A 19,933-nucleotide genomic window follows, 5' to 3' on the forward strand; every position below is an offset into this window, starting at 1 on the left:
CTGAATATTGGATCACATTGACTTTTTTTCGCTTTTATTCCAAGGTTCACTGATATTAGAAAAAAGGGTCTGAGAAGAGTAAGACAAGGTCAAGGTAGAAGCAACATACAAAGCTAGAAATAGGCTTAGAGATGTGCTCACTCAGACCCCAGGCAGACACACCTTGATGGAGTCAGTCCAGGAGGAATGGAACAAGTAAAGATAGGTATGCCAATTTATAGGTCATCATAAATTCTGCCCTGGAGTATCCCACCTCTTAAAAAGTGTGGCCTGAGTATCGGAGCCCATTTACATTGTCAGCAGAGTTGTAGTAGTGAGGGAATAGGGGAGGGAAAAGAGGAGTCCTCAGTAGCAGAAAAAATGGAATAGGTAGTATATTAATTTGAAAACTTCCCTCTTATGAAATACATTTATTTCTTACAAATTAACTTTAGAACATTTCATGCTATTGTTTTAAAATAAAAATTATGAAATAATCATGTTTTAAAAACACAAATACCACAGCATTGCTATGCTTTTTATTCTGCATCCCACCCAAACTATGTTTCTAAAGTTTTTTTTTTTGTTTTTGGCCACTCCACGTGGTTTGCAGGATCTTAGTTCCCCAACCAGGGATTGAACCTGGGCAGTGAAAGCACGGAGTCCTAACCACTGGACTGCCAGGGAATTCCCTATGTTTTTAAGTTTTAAATAAAAATTCAATTCAACTATTAGTTACCAAGTGTTACATATTACATGCTAATTGTAATAGGTTTCTTCAGATACTAGATGGTGTTAAATTTATATAAAATTATAAAATTTTATGTTTCATATAAAATTAAGGGCAGAGCATGAGTTAGAGAGGACCAAGAGATTTAGTGTTTCTCAAACTTTTCCACCAAATCATCTGTATCAGAACAGAGAACTCCCAGGGGACAGGGAAGTGACCTAATGCAAGCTGCTGTAAGTCCAAACATTCTCTAAAGTGTTTTTATTTTGTTTTAAATTTTTATTATTTCATTTAACATTTTATATGGATTTTGTTACATCCCACAATTTGTGCATTTATTTTATTATAAAAATGTTTGAAATTATTTTCTATGGGGTAAAATTAATGCTTTGGAGAGGTGGCATCACATATATTTTAGAGGTTTCACGTATCCCTGAGAGTACAAACTCCCAATTGAGAAACACAGCATTATAAACACCTATTTGAATATTTTCCTGCGTATTCTTACCTCCATAGTAGGTGGAGTCTTTCTTGTTTTTCTGATCCAAGCTATAAAGAAAAATAATATTTAAATACAAGTTTTCTATAATTTGCACATTTTATTCATTCATGCATGAAACAAATATGTATTAAGCACCTGTTATATATTGTTTTAGGCACATGAGTTCCCTCCTCTCCTGTAGCATATATACTAGTGAAGGGGCACAGAAAAGAAACATATTAGGTCATGATTTGTGTCATAAAAATTACTTAAGTGTGGGGAGGATGTAGAGGGGATAGTTTCATAACTAAAATCATACCCCATAATCATCTGAATTCAATTTAGGGTATATATGGCATAAAAGCCAAATCATAATACAGTAAACTTCAAGGCAATATTAAAGTTATATTATCCTGGAAATATGAACCAATTATTGCTCAATATGTAAAAGAATGGATGTAGACAAGTTTTCATTTACAGAGATTTCTCTTCTAACCTGTTCTAGCAAGCAGTCTATCTTGTGTGGTTGGTATCTTAGCTCCAACATTTGGGAGATGAGAGGCAGAGTAGAAAGAGTCCATATTTGTGAAGTGCCTTCTGGGCGCTGGGCACTGTGCTAGATGCTTTAGTAATAGGAAGGGAGTGGGGCAACTGCCTCTAGAGAAGTGTATCAGAATCACATGAAGACATGTTATAGTACTTAGCAGAGCAGAGGCAGATTTTGGGGGTGCAAATCCCAACTTAAGTACTTACTAGCTGTGTTACCTGAGGCAAGTTATTTAACTTTCTAAGCATCAGATTTCCCACCTGTAAAATTATAATACTAGTATCTAGATTTTAGTATCTACATTGTGCAAGTTATATGAAATAGTATATATAAGTTCTTAGCTCAGAGTCTGGCACAGAGTAAACATCCAAGTCTAAGTTATCACTATCACTATTATTCAGTAAACCTGTATTTTTTATAACAGACTCAAAAAAAGCAAAGATCAACAAAACCTGCTTGGCCTATGAGGATATATAGGAAACTGTGAGAAAACACACTGTAAGGAATATAGTCTTTGAAAAGTAGAAACTATTATTTTATCACTTTAGTTAATTCAATCTTCATTACAAAATCATGAAGTGTGCTTATTTTATAGAGAAATTCAATGACATTCCCAAATTTATACGTTAAGTAGTAATGGTGGAATTTGAATCCAGATCTGACCCTGTCTCTGGATCCAAAAACCATCCATGCTCTACTAAGCAGTTTCTCAAAGTTTATAAGCAACAAGCAAAGAACACTAAACTAGGAAGAGGAACAGGTCACAACACTGACTACTGTCAAAAAATAAGATTCACCCCATTTTACAGATTGGGAAACTAAAGATTAAGCAACCTGCCGAAACTCACATATTTAGCAAGTAACAGTCTGAGAATCAAATGCTGGTTGAACCGGCTCTAAAATCTGAGCTCTGCCCATTCACCAGCCACCTTCTCTTCTGACAGGCTAGCTCTGCTACCCTGCCTTCTGTCATCCAAGTAATAGCAGCGGGACCTGTCCTCATGACAAGCCCAGTAATGAATGATTGTGCGGGTACAAAGAGCAACATTCAACTGTGGGCCTGTGATAAGTTATTTCTCCCTACTTTGTTCTCTCTTGCACTGGCCCCATACGTGTATTTTCAATACAGACCCAGTGTTTTGCCTTCTCTATTTCTGTTTCTGAACTTCTATCTCTGTTATTATTTTCTGCATCCTATTCTTATTAGCTTCCAGCTCTGTTTGGTCCATTTCTAGCCACAACTTGCACAAACTTTATATTTCTCGTTAGGCTGGAAGGTTGTCAAAGGCAGGATGCATCCACAGGAGATTTATTTTTCTACCACCGAAATGCCTCGAAAGAGTAGGTACTTAAATACAGTTGTTGAATGAATACTTCCACTATAAAATACTCTCACTATAAAAATATTCATTGTAATGGGATTTTGACCTGTATTAGAAAACCCAGCTTAGCAACAGCAAGATTCCTCTGTACGATCAAGGAAATAAGTGGTTTATGGAAGCTGTCAACTGCCTCTTTATGGTCAAAATAAGGGGTACTTGTCTATGTTTATGGGCATTTTTTCCCCCCCAGGAAATAGACTTCTTTTAAAATAATTCACCATGAGCCATATACCTCTAAAAGGTTTTAAGCAATAAATCTTCAGTTCTAATTTGGATTAGAAAGTTAGTTCAGAAAAATCAACTGCTATGGCAGGGGTATATAGCCTGCAAGCAAAATTCGGCCCATGGCTTGTTTTTTGTTTTAACTGCTGAAAAACATAACCAACAAAGAACAATATTTCATGACACATGAAAATTAAATAAAATTCAAATTTCAGCCTCTGTAAATAATGTTTTATTCGAACACAGTCACATTTATTTACATATTATCTATTATAATGTGGGCTACAATGGCAGAGTTGAGCAGCTGTAACAAAGACCATATGGCCCACAAAGCCTAAAATATTTACCATCTGGCCCTTTAATGAAAAAGTTTGCCAACCCCCGTGCTAGGGCTACCATAAGTATAATCCTTTTAGTAACAACTATATATCTTGATTCAAAAACTCTTTCATGAGCTTTCCTGGTAGTGCAGTGGTTAAGAACCCACCTGCCAATACAGGGGACATGGGTTTGAGCCCTGGTCCAGGAAGATCCCACATGCTGCAGAGCAACTAAACCCGGGTGCCACAACTCCTCAGCCTGTGCCCGTGAGCCACAACTACAGAGCCCGTGTGCCACAACTACTGAAGCCCGTGCACCAAGAGCTTGTGCTCTACAACAAGAGAAGCCACCACAATGAGAAGCCTACGCACCGCAACAAAGAGTAGCCCCAGCCTCTTCAATGAGTGGTGCTGGGAAAACTGGACAACTACATGTAAAGAATGAAATTAGAACACTCCCCAACACCATACACAAAAGTAAACTCAAAATGGATTAAAGACCTAAATGTAAGGCCAGACACTATCAAACCCTTAGAGGAAAACACAGGCAGAACATTCTATGACATAAATCACAGCAAGATCCTTTCTGACCCACCTCCTAGAGAAATGGAAATAAAAACAAAAATAAACAAATGGGACCTAATGAAACTTCAAAGCTTTTGCACAGCAAAGGAAACCATAAACAAGAAGAAAAAGACAACCCTCAGAATGGGAGAAAATATTTGCAAATGAAGCAACTGACAAAGCATTAATCTCCAAAATTTACAAGCAGCTCATGCAGCTCAATAGACCTAAACAGACATTTCTCCAAAGAAGATATACAGATTGCCAACAAACACATGAAAGAATGCTCAACATCATTAATCATTAGAGAAATGCAAATCAAAACTACAATGAGGGCTTCCCTGGTTGGCGCAGTGGTTGAGAGTCCGCCTGCCGATGCAAGGGATACGGGTTCATGCCCCGGTCCGGGAAGATCCCACATGCCGCAGAGCGGCTGGGCCCGTGAGCCATGGCCGCTGAGCCTGCGCGTCCGGAGCCTGTGCTCCGCAACGGGAGAGGCCACAACAATGAGAGGCCCGCTTACCGCAAAAACAAAACAAAACAAAACAAAACAAACTACAATGAGATATCATTTCACACTGGTCAGAATGGCCATCATCAAAAAATCTACAAACAATAAATGTTGGAGAGGGTGTGGAGAAAAGGGAACCCTCTTGCACCGTTGGTGGGAATGTAAATTGATACAGCCACTATGGAGAACAGTATGCAAGTTCCTTAAAAAACTAAAAATAGAACTACCATATGATCCAGCAATCCCACTACTGGGCATATACCCTGAGAAAACCATAATTCAAAAAGAGTCATGGGGCTTCCCTGGTGGTGCAGTGGTTGAGAGTCCACCTGCCAATGCAGGGGACACGGGTTTGTGCCCCGGTCCAGGAAGATCCCACATGCCGCAGAGCGGCTGGGCCTGTGAGCCATGGCCGCTGAGCCTGCGCGTCCGGAGCCTGTGCTCTGCAACGGAAAAGGCCACAACAGTGAGATGCCCGTCTACCGCAAAAAAAAAAAAAAAAAAAAGAAGAGTCATGTACCACAATGTTCATTGCAGTTCTATTTACAATAGCCAGGACATGGAAGCAATCTAAGTGCCCACTGACAGATGAATGGATAAAGAAGATGTGGCACGTATATACAATGGAATATTACTCAGCCATAAAAAGAAACGAAATTGAGTTATTTGTAGTGAGGTGGATGGATCTAGAGTCTGTCATACAGAGTGAAGTAAGTCAGAAAGAGAAAAACAAATACCGTATGCTAACACATATATATGGAATCTAAAAAACAAACAAAAAAATGGTCATGAAGAACCTAGGGGCAAGACGGGAATAAAGACACAGATCTACTAGAGAATGGACTTGAGGATACAGGGAGGGGAAAGGGTAAGCTGGGACAAAGTGAGAGAGTGGCATGGACATATATACACTACCAAATGTAAAACAGATAGCTAGTGGGAAGCAGCCGCATAGCACAGGGAGATAAGCTCGGTGCTTTGTGACCACCTAGAGAGGTGGGATAGGGTGGGTGGGAGGGAGACGCAAGAGGGAGGAGATATTGGGATATATGTATAGCTGATTCACTTTGTTATAAAGCAGAAACTAACACACCATTGTAAAGCAATTATACTCCAATAAAGATGTTAAAAAAAAAAAAAAGAGTAGCCCCCACTTGCCACAACTAGAGAAAGCCTGCACGCAGCAACGAAGACCCAAGGCAGCCATAATAAAATAAATAAATAAATAAAATTTAAAAAGCAAAACACTTCCATATTATCTAAAATAAAAATCATTATTAACTATTACACTTTTTTCACTTTGCTGTACACCCAAAACTAACACAATATTATAAATCAACTATACTCCAATAAAAATTAAAAAGCAAACAAAAAAAACCCTATTACACTTTTTACCTGATTGCCATGTATTCTAGACTCTATGAACACTACCACTGGCATCAGACCATGTTAAAAAATATAATGGCACAATGCACACTTACCATTACCATGAGAAAAACAACAATTTGCCTTACTGATGAGTCTATAAAACATCACTTTCCGTTATTTTTAACATTGGGAAAAGAAAAATACTTCAGTAGAATCCAAATAATCTTTTAAAATTCCACGGTGGATGAATAGGTTGAAGAAACTCTGATATGTGTTTTCTAAGCCCCACTGGTTTTGTGTATGTTTATAAAATTCATTCATAGATATAAGAAAGTAATATAATTCAGATAACGTATTAAGTAGTACCTAGACTATTCACTCTCATGAGACATTATTCTCTAAGGAAAGATATAAGGGCTTCCTTTAGCTTTGTTTTAAATGGCTCAAGGAAGAAGATTTTTGTTTAGATAGATAAATGCAATTTCTGAAATAAATAATTCTACAATATAATTTACAATATTTATAATTTTACAATAACCAGATACTTGAAATGTCTTCTTGAGATGATGGTTGATGCCTGTTCACTGTTATGTATCCAATAAAGGTTACAGCTAGAAATTTTCAGTGTGATCACTCATTTATATAATCATCCCTAGTTTCCCAGTCACTACATACAACAAAGGAAATGTCCTGCTGATGGCTGGCGAAGGTTAGGAGGAGGAAGGAACAGAAATAAGCGCTAATATAAAATCATTACATTTATTTTTTTTTTAACCTCAGAACAATCTGGAACTGAACCTCTATTCAATTACGAATTATATAATGATTTTGCCATTGCTAATTATATTTGTATGGTGGATTCTGTATCAGTCTTCATTATAATGTAACCATTGTTTGAATAGAATTTAGCAAGAAAACCGGACAGTTTATGCCTTAAGATCCTAGCATTCTTTCATCAACACTCATTTGCATTCTCATCAGTGGGCATGAGATTTTCACTGAACTTTAATACTCTTATTGGAATATAACACAGTATAATGAGCGTAAAAGTGAACATGCAAGTTAAATACTTCATGAAGCATAGATTCTTCAAAATTCTATAAGAACTGAAAATGGCTAATACACTTTTAGAAGTAGTACCAACAGGGGTTAAGGTAAATGAGAAATTTATCACCAGATTCAGTAGGTGACCATTCAGAGCTGAAATTATAGATAGGTTATCAACAGTTTGCATCCAAAAGATACATTAGAAGTATGTGTTTACACTACTAAAGGAAAATATGACATTTTAATAAAGCTTCATCTTTCAAAAAACCATCTTTGCCAGTTCTGAGTGTTGACACATCATAAAGAATATAAAAAAAAATCCACATTTTTTCACTTTTTCACCACAAGAATTTTTCCACATTTCACCACAAGAATTTGTTGAAAATTCTTCAAATGATATATTACAAAATGAGTTATTTTCTGATTACCGACTCTAAACAGTTTCTTAAGGATATTATTAGATTTACTTGGCACAATTAAGTTACAAACTTCGTGATGCTCATGGCTATTACTGTTCTTTTTTCTTAATCAACTTTATTGAAGTATAATTTACATACAACACAGTGAAACCATTTTAAGTGTGCAATTCCATGAGTTCTGACAAATGTATACAACCTTGTAACCAGCACCACAATCAGGGTATAGAACATTTCCATCATCTCCAAAAGTTCCCTAGTGTCTGACTACATGCAAACACCCACCTCAATTCACCCACAGCCCCCAGTGAGTGCTCTCTATCAATACCCTTTGTCACTGTTGATTAGTTTTGCCTTATCTACAATTTCATATAAATGGAATCTTATAGTATGTACTATTTTGCATTAGCTTCTTTTACTCAATATAAAATAATCTTAATCCCTGTTACTGTGTATAGAAAACAGACTCTGAAGGTAACCTCCAAAACCCCTACCACTTGGTGTTCATGCCTCTGTATGATCTCTTCCCCTTGAGTAAGGACAGGACCTGTGACTTACTTCTAACTATGAAAATATGGCAAAGGTCATGGAATGTATGTGATTACATGATGATGCTACATAAGATTATAGTATCCTTCTTTTTGGAGTCTCTCTTTCCCTCCCTGACTGTAAGGAAAAAGAAGGCCATGTTGGGGAATATTATGTGGCAAGAAACTGCTGGCGACCTCAAGGAGGTTATGGTGGTCTCTGGCCAACATCAAGCAAAAAACTGAAGCTCACAGCCCTACAACCGCAAGGAACTGAATACTGCCAACAACCACATGTGTGGGAAAGTGGATCCTTCCACACTCAAGCCTCCAGATGAGAATGTGAGACAGGTTGGGACCTGGGATCCTTTGTTGCAGTGCTTGCACCTGGACAAATGTCTCCTCCAGCAACAAAATACAAAGAAACTATAAAGGACTAAAAATAACTGCGTGCTTGCACAGTTGGGGAAAATTATGAACAATAAGATACAAAAAGACCATAAACCCAACTGCCACTTCTGGAGAGACTGGAGCAAAAGCAGAGTACCGCACATGAACCCTGCACACAGCACCATGAAGGGCGTGGGCAGACCACCTTAGCCACCCCTCTGGCCCGAGCCCTGGACACACCCCTACCCTCATCCCATATAAGGAAGCAGCTGCCCGCTCCACTCGAGGAGTAAGCAAGGGAACCTGTTACTTGTTTTTGCTCCCTCGTGCTATAGCACTAGTCCCAGTAAAACCTTGCTTGAATTTCTTGTCTGGTCGCTTACCAATTTCTAGTGATTAAGGAGTCCAAGAGCACTGGTCAGTAACGAATGCAGCCCTGGCTGACGCCTTGATTGCAGACTTGTGAGACCCTAAGTAGAGAACCCAGATAGGCTATGCCTGGACTCCTGACCACGGGAACCGGGAGATGATAAATGTGTGCCATTTTAAGCTGCTAAATTTGTGGTAATATTGATATGGAGTAATAAAAAAAAAAAACAACAAGCATAGCAGCAGTTTATTCTTTTTACTGCTGTGTGGTATTCCACTGCATGGAAAAATGACAATGTGTTTATCCACTCACTACTTGGGCAGTTTTCAGTTTTGGGCTGTTATGAATAAAACTGCTGTGAAAAAATTGGGTACAAGAATTTGGGCAGACTTATTTATGTCTCTGGGTAAACACCTAGCAGAATTTCCAGGTTGTAGAGTAAGTGGACAGTTAAATTTATAAAGAGCTGATAAACTGTTTTCCAAAGTACTTGTACCATTTTACACTCCAGCCAGAAATTTGTGAGAGTTTCATATGCTTTATATCCTCATTAACACTTCATATTGTCAATCTTTTAAATTCTAACCAGTCTAGTGTTATTTCACGATGGTTTTAATTCACATTCCTTGATGACTACTGCTATTATGTATCTTCTTTGGTGAAGTGCCTTTTCAAATCTTTTGCCCACTTTTAAAAATTCTGATGTTTGTCTTATTACTGAGTCATGACAGCTCTTCACACGTTCTGACAAGTTCTATGACAGCTATGTATTGCAAATTTTCTCCCTATCTGTCTTGTCTTTTCACTTGTTCAAAGGTTTTTGTTTAAAGAATAGAATTTTTAAGATTTTGGTGAAGTCCAATTCATGATTTTTTTTCTTTGATATTTGTTATGTGTGTATCCTATCTAATTCTTTGACTATCCCATGATTGAAAGATTTTGTCCAATGTTTTTTTCTAAATGTTTTAACTTTTACATTTAGGTCTGTGATCATTTTCAACTGAAGTTTTTAGAGATGAAGTGAGGTAAAGATCAAAGATTATTTTCTTTCATATGGATATCCTGCACTAGCTGTTGAAAAGAATTTCCTTTTGCCATTGAAAAAATCAATTGACCATATAAGTGTAGAAATAATTCTGGACTTTCAGTGTGGTTCTCATTAATTTTATATCTATCCTCATAACAGCATTAAACTGTCTTGATAAATATAGCTTTTTAAAGTTAAATCTTCCAATCTTGGTCTTTTCAAACATGTTGTAGGTATTCAAGGTCCTTTGAATTTTAATATAAAATTTAGAAGCAGTATATCAGTTTTGACTGGGAATGCACTAAATCTACAGATCAATTTGAGGTGAAATAATATCTTTTAAATATTGACTTTTCTGATCCATGGAAGTTATAAATCTCTTCAATTATTTAGATCTTCTTTAATTTCTCTTGGCAATACTCTATATTTTTCAATGTATAGGTCTTAGAGACATATTTCTATAAATTTATCCCTAAAGACTTCATGTTTTTAATAGCATTTAAAATGATATAACTGAAAATTTTATTTAGCAATTGTTTGGTATGAGAGTGTAGATACATAATTGATTTTAGCATATTGCCTTTATATCTTGAAAACTTACTAAATTCATTCATTAATTTTTGTAGTTCTTTTTAGATTGTCTACATGCACAATCATGTCATCTGTGAACAGTTTTACTTTGTCCTTACCAATCTGTATTCATTTTATTTCTTTTTCTTGCCCTATTGCACTGACTTGGATTTTCCAGAATGATATGAAATAAAAAGTGAGAAAAGATACCTTTGTTTTATTTGCAATTTTAGGGGACGAGAGTTCTTTCACCATTGAATATGAGGTTACATAAACGTTTTTTTTTCTTCCTCTTAATGTCCTTTAATAGGTTGAGGAACTTCTTATTCCAAAGTTTGTGGAGAATTTTTAATCATGAATGTGTGTTGAATTTTGTCAATATTTTTATACCAACTGAAATTAACTTACGGTTTTTCTCCTTTATTTTATTAATGTGTTGAACATAAATGCAAATCAAATCCACAATGAGACATCACCTCAAACCTTTTAGGATGGCTATTACCAAAAAGGTAAAAGACTACATGTACTGGCGAGGATCTAGAGAAAAGAATACCCTTATGTCCTATTGGTGCAAATGTAAATTGGTATGGCCATTATGGAAAACAGTATGATGTTCTTCAAAAAAGTAAAACTAGAACTACCATATGATCTGGCAATGTCTCTTCTGGGTATATAACCAAAGGAAATGAAATCACTATTTCAAAGAAATATCTGTGTTTCCATGTTCATCGCAGTCTTATGCACAACTGCCAAGATATAGAAACAACTTGTGTCCACTTACAGATGAATGGGTAAAGAAATTGTGGCATATATATACACACACACACACACAATGGAAAATTCTTCGCCCTTGAAAAAAATCCTGCCATTTGTGATGTACCTGCATGTACCTGGGGCACATTAGGCTAAGTGAATAAGCCAGACACAAAGAAAAAAAACTGCATGGTTTCACTTTTATGTGGAACGTAAAAAAAGTCAAATTCAAGGAAACAGAGATTAGAATGATGGTTAGGAGGGACAGTGAGGTGGGGAAAATGGGGAGATGTTAATCTTCAGATGTTAAACCAATCTATGTTACTGATATAAACTCCACATGGTCATGGTATATTACCCTTTTATATATACTGGGATTCAGTTTGCTAATATTTTGTTAATGATTTCTGCATCCAATGTTTATGTGAGATATTGGTTTGTAGTATTCTTCTCTTTATTGTCTCTGTGAAGAGCTGGTATCAAGGTAAACTTGGTTTCATAAAATGAGTAGATAAGTATTCCTCCACATTTTGGAAAGAATTTGTGGCCCATCCTGGTGAGTGCTGCACATGCATATGAAACAAAAACGTTTGGGCTTTCCTGGTGGCGCAGTGGTTGAGAGTCCGCCTGCCGATGCAGGGGACACGGGTTCGTGTCCCGGTCCGGGAGGATCCGACATGCCGCGGAGCGTGTGGGCCTGTCAGTCATGGCCGCTGAGCCTGCGCGTCCGGAGCCTGTGCTCCGCAAAGGGAGAGGCCGCAGAGGTGAGAGGCCCGCATACGGCAAAAGAAAAAAAAAATGTTTATTCTACCATTGCTCAGTGGAGTGTTCTATAATGTCAATTAGGTCAAGTTGTTTGATATAGCTGTCTTCTATATCATTCTGACAATTTCTGCTTTTAACATGTAGGTTTTGGACCATCTAAATTTACTACAACTATTTAGATAATTAGGTTTAAATCTACAGATATTTGTATACCTATGTTCATAGCAGAATTATTCAATAGCCAAAAGGTGGAAAAAACACAAATGCCCATTGATGGATGAATGATAAACAAAATGTGTTACAGTCGGCCCTCTATATCCACAGGTTCTGCATCCACAAATTCAACAAACCATGGATCAAAAACATTTGGAAAAATAAATTCTGCAAACTTCCAAAAAGCAAAACTTGAATTTGCCATTAATCAGCAACTATTTATACAGCATTTACATTGTTTTAGGTATTATAAGCAATTCAGATATGATTTAAAGTACAGTCATCCCTCAGTAACCATGGGGGGTTAGTTCCAGAACTCCCACAGATATCAAAATCCACAAATGTTCAACTCCCTTATATGAAATGGAGTAGTATTTGCATATAATCTATGCAGATCCTCCTGTATCCTTTATTTTTTTTAACATCTTTATTGGAGTATAATTGCTTTACAATGGTGTGTTAGTTTCTGCTGTATAACAAGGTGAATTAGCTATATGTATACATATATCCCCTCCCTCTTGCGCCTCCCTCCCACCCTCCCTATCCCACCTTTCTAGATGGTCACAAAGTACTGAGCTGATCTCCCTGTTCTATGCAGCTGCTTCCCACTAGCTATCTATTTTACATTTGGTAGTGTATATATGTCAATGTTACTCTCTCACTTCGTCCCAGCTTACCCTTCCCCCTCCCCGTGTCCTCAAGTCCATTCTCTATGTCTGTGTCTTTATTCCAGTCCTGCCCCTAGGTTCATAGGAACCATTTTTATTTTTAGATTCCATATATATGTGTTAGCATATGATATTTGTTTTTCACTTTCTGACTTACTTCACTCTGTATGACAGACTCTAGGTCCATCCACCTGACTACAAATAACTCAATTTTATTTCTTTTTATGGCTGAGTAATACTCCACTGTATATATGTGCCATATCTTCTTTATCTGTTCATCTGTTAATGGACACTTAGGTTGCTTCCATATCCTGGCTATTGTAAATAGTGCTGCAATGAACACTGGGGTAAATGACTCTTTTGGAATTATGGTTTTCTCAGGGTATACGCCCAGTAGTGGGATTGCTGGGTCATATGGTAGTTCTATTCTTAGTATTTTAAGGAACTTCCATACTGTTCTCCATAGCAGCTGTATCAATTTACATTCCCACCAACAGCACAAGAGGGTTCCCTTTTCTACACACCCTCTCCAGCATTTATTATTTGTAGATTTTTTGATGATGGCCATACTGACCAGTGTGAGGTGATACCTCATTGTAGTTTTGATTTGCATTTCTCTAGTGATTAGTGATGTTGAGCATCCTTTTATGTGTTTGTTGGCAATCTGTATATCTTCTTTGGAGAAATGTCTATTTAGGTCATCTGCCCATGTTTGGATTGGGTTGTTTGTGCTTTTGATATTGAGCTGCATGAGCTGTTTGTATATTTTGGAGATTAATCCCTTGTCCATCGCATTGTTTGCAAATATTTTCTCCCATTCTGAGGGTTGTCTTTTTATGGTTTCCTTCGCTGTGCAAAGCTTTTAAGTTTCACTAGGTCTCATTTCTTTTTTTTTTTTTTTTTTTTTGTTAGTTTCTGCTTTATAACAAAGTGTATCAGTTATACATATACATATGTTCCCATATCTCTTCCCTCTTGCGTCTCCCTCCCTCCCACCCTCCCTATCCCACCCCTCCAGGCTGTCACAGAGCACCGAGCCAATATCCCCGTGCCATGCGGCTGCTTCCCTCTAGCTATCTACCTTACTATGTTTGTTAGTGTGTATATGTCCATGACTCTCTCTCGCCCCGTCACAGCTCACCCTTCCCCCTCCCCATAACCTCAAGTCCGTTCTCTAGGAGGTCTGCGTCTTTATTCCTGCCTTACCCCTAGGTTCTTCATGACATTTTTTTTTTCTTAAATTCCATATATATGTGTTAGCATACTGTATTTGTCTTTTTCGTTCTGACTTACTTCACTGTGTATGACAGACTCTAGGTCTATCCACCTCATTACAAATAGCTCAATTTCGTTTCTTTTTATGGCTGAGTAATATTCCATTGTATATATGTGCCACATCTTCTTTATCCATTCATCCGATGATGGGCACTTAGGTTGTTTCCATCTCCGGGCTATTGTAAATAGAGCTGCGATGAACATTTTGGTACATGACTCTTTTTGAATTTCGGTTTTCTCAGGGTATATGCCCAGTAGTGGGATTGCTGGGTCATATGGTAGTTCTATTTGTAGTTTTTTAAGGAACCTCCATACTGTTCTCCATAGTGGCTGAACCAATTCACATTCCCACCAGCAGTGCAAGAGGGTTCCCTTTTCTCCACACCCTCTCCAGCATTTATTGTTTCTAGATTTATTGATGATGGCCATTCTGACTGGTGTGAGATGATATCTCATTGTAGTTTTGATTTGCATTTCTCTAATGATTAATGATGTTGAGCATTCTTTCATGTGTTTGTTGGCAGTCTGTATATCTTCTTTGGAGAAATGTCTATTTAGGTCATCTGCCCATGTTTGGATTGGGTTGTTTGTGCTTTTGATATTGAGCTGCATGAGCTGTTTGTATATTTTGGAGATTAATCCCTTGTCCATCGCATTGTTTGCAAATATTTTCTCCCATTCTGAGGGTTGTCTTTTTATGGTTTCCTTCGCTGTGCAAAGCTTTTAAGTTTCACTAGGTCTCATTTCTTTATTTTCGTTTTTATTTCCATTTTTCTAGGAGGTGGGTCAAAAAGGATCTTGCTGTAATTTATGTCATAGAGTGTTCTGCCTACATTTTCCTCTAAGAGTTTTATAGTGTCCGGTCTTACATTTAGGTCTTTAATCCATTTTGAGTTTACTTTTGTGTATGGTGTTAGGGAGTGCTCTAATTTCATTCTTTTACATGTAGCTGTCCAGTTTTCCCAGCACCACTTATTGAAGAGGCTGTCTTTTCTCCATTGTATACTCTTGCCTCCTTTATCAAAGATAAGTGACCATATGTGCGTGGGTTTATCTTTGGGTTTTCTGTCCTGTTCCATTGATCTATATTTCTGTTTTTGTGTCAATACCATACTGTCTTGATTACTGTAGCTTTTGTAGTATAGTCTGAAGTCAGGGAGCCTGATTCCTCCAGCTCCGTTTTTCTCAAGATTGCTTTGGCTATTGGGGTCTTTTGTGTTTCCATACAAATTGTAATTTTTTTGTTCTAGTTCTGTGAAAAACGCCATTGGTAGTTTGATAGGGATTGCATTGAATCTGTAGATTGCTTTGGGTAGTATAGTCATTTTCACAATGTTGATTCTTCCAATCCAAGAACATGGTATATGTCTCCATCTATTTGTAACATCTTTAATTTCTTTCATCAGTGTCTTATAGTTTTCTGCATACAGGTCTTTTGTCTCCTTAGGTAGGTTGATTCCTAGGTATTTTATTCTTTGTGTTGCAATAGTAAATGGGAGTGTTTCCTTAATTCCACTTTCAGATTTTTCATCATTAGTGTATAGGAATGCAAGAGATTTCTGTGCATTAATTTTGTATCCTGCTGCTCTACCAAATTCACTGATTAGCTCTAGTAGTTTTCTGGTAGCATCTTTAGGATTCTCTATGTATAGTATCACGTCATCTGCAAACAGTGACAGCTTTACTTCTTCTTTTCTGATTTGGATTCCTTTTATTTCTCTTTCTTCTCCGATTGCTGTGGCGCAAACTTCCAAAACTATGTTGAATAATAGTGGTGAGAGTGGGCTCCTGTATCTTTTAGATCATCAGTACAGTAAGGCAAGAAAAACTAAAATTGGTAAGTGAATTTAGCAAGATTGTGTAAGGTACATGGTTAATATAAAAAAACAACTGCATTTCTATGTGTTACCAGTGAATAATTTGAAACTGAAGTAAAAAACAATCAGTAAGAGCCCATAAAAATTAAGAAACACTTAGATTTTAATTTAATAAAATATATGCAAGACCTGTAAACTGAAAACTACTGATGAAAAAGTGAAAGAAGACCTAAAAAAGTGGAGCGAATATGCTGTATTTGTATATTAGAAGGTTCAATTCTCTTCAATCTGATCTATAGATTCTATACATTCCCAATCAAATTCCTAGAAGGATTTTTTTGGGGGTAGTAATTGATAAGCTGATACTAAAAATCATATGTAACAACAAGGGGCCTAGAATAACTAAAACAATTTTGAAAAAGAAGTTGGAGGACTCAAATTACCTTATTTCCAGAGTTACTACAAAGCGCCAGTAATCAAGACGGTGTGGAACTGACAAAAGGACAGATACATATTCATAGACAGAATAGAGAATGCAGAAATTGATCCACACCCATAGGGTCAACTGATGTTTGACAAAGATGAAAAGACAATTCAATGGAAAAAAAGATGGTCATTTCAAAAAATAGTCCTCAGAGAGTAATCACAAAGAAAGTATAATGGTGGCTGTCAGGGGCCAAGGCAGAAGAAAGAATGGGGAGCTATTGTTTAATAGGTATAGAGTTTCAGTTTTAGAAAATGAAAAGAGTTATGGAGATGGATGGTGGTGATGGCTCCAAAAAATTGTGAATGTATTTAGTATCGCTTAACTGTACACTTAAAAATGATTAAGATGGTATGTTCTATGCTATGTGTATTTTAACACAATAAAAAACTAGTGCTGAAAAAACTGGATATCCATATAAAAAATAAAATTGACTGATATCTATACCGTGTACAAAATTTAATTCAAAATTAATCAGAGACATATATGTAGAACTGCAAACTCTAAAACTTCTAGAATAAATCACCAAAGAAAATATTCATGAGCTTGGGTTAGGCAAAAATTTCTTACATATAACACCAAAAGCATGATGAGGCATAAAAGAAAAAATGATAAATTTGACTTCATTAAAATTAAGAATGTGTCCTCTTCAAGCAGCACTGTGAAGAGCATGAAGCCACAGACTGGGAAAAAAGTATTTGTAAATCACATATATGGTAAAGGACTTGTATCAAGGATATATAAGAAACACTCAAAACTAAACAAATAGGAAAAAAAAGCCAACCAAATAAAAAATATCTGGGCAAAAAGAAGAGGTATACAGATGGCACAGTGGCTCCAGTTGAAAACTGCTGTCAAGTGTAAAAGACCCAAATGTCTTTCAGCTGGTGAAAAGATAAACAAACTGGTATATCAATATGATAGAATTCTACTGAGCAATTAAAAGGAACAAACTACTGATTTGTGCAAGCACACAAATGAATTTCCAATGCATTAAGCTAATTGAAAGAAGGCTGCCTTCTTTTTCTAGCCAAGATGGAGCAACAGGGACAAATTATATGGAACAACAATTTTCAAAACAGTGGACATCGAGTAATGAATACAGTCGTCCCTGAGAATGTAAAATAAACAAAGGTTTCCCTTACAATTGCCTCAGCTTACTGCCTTGACAGTTTCTAGGTTGTGGCACAGGGAGGGGATCTAGCCAAAACCCACCATACTACCTAAATTATGAAGATGGAGCTAGGAGCCTAGGGACAAGGTGACTAAAATTCAAAGGATAGACTACCAGACAGGAGACAGCTACAGAGAGCACACTCTGGATGGAGATTAGCAGAAGACCAAGTATTCAGCAGAGTACTGCTCAGTTCAGGTGAGTGAGGAATTCTCGAGGCCAGGAAGAGAACCACCTGAAAGGATCAGAAGGAACAGTATTCAGGATTTACACAGGGGCAAGAGTAATGTCAATTCCTACCACCCAGAGTGGAAAACCTCATGACTGATGGGGCAAAGCAGAGTGCTGAGAAATGACTTGCATCAACAGTACAGAATTATTAGTTCTAGATTGTATTATGCTCTAGTCCCATCTAACAAATCTTTAAAGTCATCCCTGAAATAATCAAACTGTTTCCAAGTAACTTAACTGTGTCTCAGAACAAAGCTCAAATATATATATATAGGAATACAAAAATATCCAGTATTCAACTAGGCAAAAATTTTAAATGTCTGACATCCAATCAGATATTGCCGAGCAAACAAAGAAGCAGAAAAATACTTCCCATATTGAGGAGAAAAAAATCAACTTACCAAAACCAACTGAAAACAGATACAGATGGTAGAATTAGCAGACAAGAACATTAAAACAGTTATAACTGCACCCCATATGTTCAAAAAGCTACAGGAAAGATTGAACATGTAAAGTAGAGACCTAGAAGATATAAAACAGACCCATATCAAACTTGTAGAGATGAAAACTATAATGCCTAAAATGAAAAATACTCTGGATGGATTAATAGTTATTTGACATTGTGAAAGAAAAGATTAGTGAACTTGAAGACACAGCAAGAGAAACTATAAAAATTGAAACTGAAAGAGAAAAAAGTCTCTACAAGTGAACAGAACATCTATGAGCTGTGACACAACTTCAAGCAGCCTAAAACTGTGAATGGAGTACCTAAGAGAGAACAGAGAGGGAAACAGGAAAAAAATGTTTGAAGAAACAATGGACAAAACTTTTCTAAACTTGATGGAAACCAAATCCACAGGTGTAAGAAGCTCAAGAAACATCAAGCACAAGAGATTACATCATGGTACATCATAATCAAATTGCTCAAAACCAGTTAAAAAAAGAAAAACTTTAAAACAGCCAAAGGAAAAAATACACATTACATACAGAGGGATAAAGATAACCATGACAACAGATTTCTCAACAGAAACCATGTAAGGTAGAATATCTTTAAACTACTGAAGGGAAAGCAACTACCAACCTAGAATACTACATCCAGAGAAATACCTTTAAAAATCTTTAAAAATATATTTCAGACACGTAAAAAGCTGAAAGAGTTTAACATCAGTAGATTCACATTTAAAGAAATGTTAAAGGAAGCCTTATAGACTAAAAGAAAATGATTCCAGATGGAAATCTGGATCTACAAAAAGGAATGAAGAACATTACAAATGCTAACAATATCGATAAATGTTATATTTCTCCTATTAATTAAATATCTCTAAATGCTAGTTCACTGTTTAAATAAAAATAATGATGTAGACTGTAGATTGTAACATATGTATAACTAAAACATATGATAATAACAGAAATGTTAGAAAGAAAAACTGGTGGTATACTTTTATAAAGTTCTTGTACTCTATATGAAGTAGAATAACCACATAAAGACTGATATGTTGAAGATGGTAGTCTGTAAAAACTGAAGCAACCAGTAAAATAAGAAACCAAAGAAATATAGCTGATAACCCACAAAGAAATATAGCTGAAAACCCACAACTGAATCATAAACAATACTCAGAACTAGAAGAGGGGAAAGATCAAGATGGTGGAATAGAATAATGTGCAGTTCACCTCCTCCCACAAATACATCAAAAATACATCTACATGTGGAAAAATTCTCACAGAACACCTACACAACAGTGGCAGAAGATCTATACATCCAGAGCTACAAGAAAGACCACCATGTAACTGGGTAGGATGAGAGAAAAAAAAAAGGAATAGGGATGGCACCTGAGCCCCTGGGAGGGAGCTGTGAAAGAGGAAAGGTTCCTTTACCCCGGGAACCCCCTTCAACATCTGGGAGATCAGCCAGGACAGATAGGGAGCTTCAGAGGCTCAGAGAAAAGTGTAGCAGCTGGCTTGTGGCAGGCAGAAGCAGAAAGAGACCACCACAGATGGTCCTGACCAACTTACTGCACTACCCAGCCCAAGATGCACATCTTCTGCTGGTGTGCATGGGGGTTGTGTGCTGAGAGTCGAGTTTCAGTGGACAGACCTGAGGA

At 36.8% G+C, this 19,933-nt stretch overlaps 1 protein-coding gene across 1 annotated transcript in view; it reads right to left on the reverse strand.

Annotated features, from left to right (window-relative positions):
• The window catches only part of NDUFAF2 (NADH:ubiquinone oxidoreductase complex assembly factor 2), a 185,321-nt gene that overhangs the window by 40,996 nt on the left and 124,392 nt on the right, over positions 1-19,933 (reverse strand). The window contains exon 3 of the mRNA XM_060009449.1: positions 1,218-1,258. Within this exon, the coding sequence (XP_059865432.1) occupies positions 1,218-1,258 (41 nt within the window). The remainder of the gene's footprint in view (positions 1-1,217; positions 1,259-19,933) is intronic.

Source organism: Delphinus delphis, chromosome 3 (assembly GCF_949987515.2).
Source record: "Delphinus delphis chromosome 3, mDelDel1.2, whole genome shotgun sequence".
Classification (NCBI taxonomy): Eukaryota; Metazoa; Chordata; class Mammalia; order Artiodactyla; family Delphinidae; genus Delphinus; species Delphinus delphis.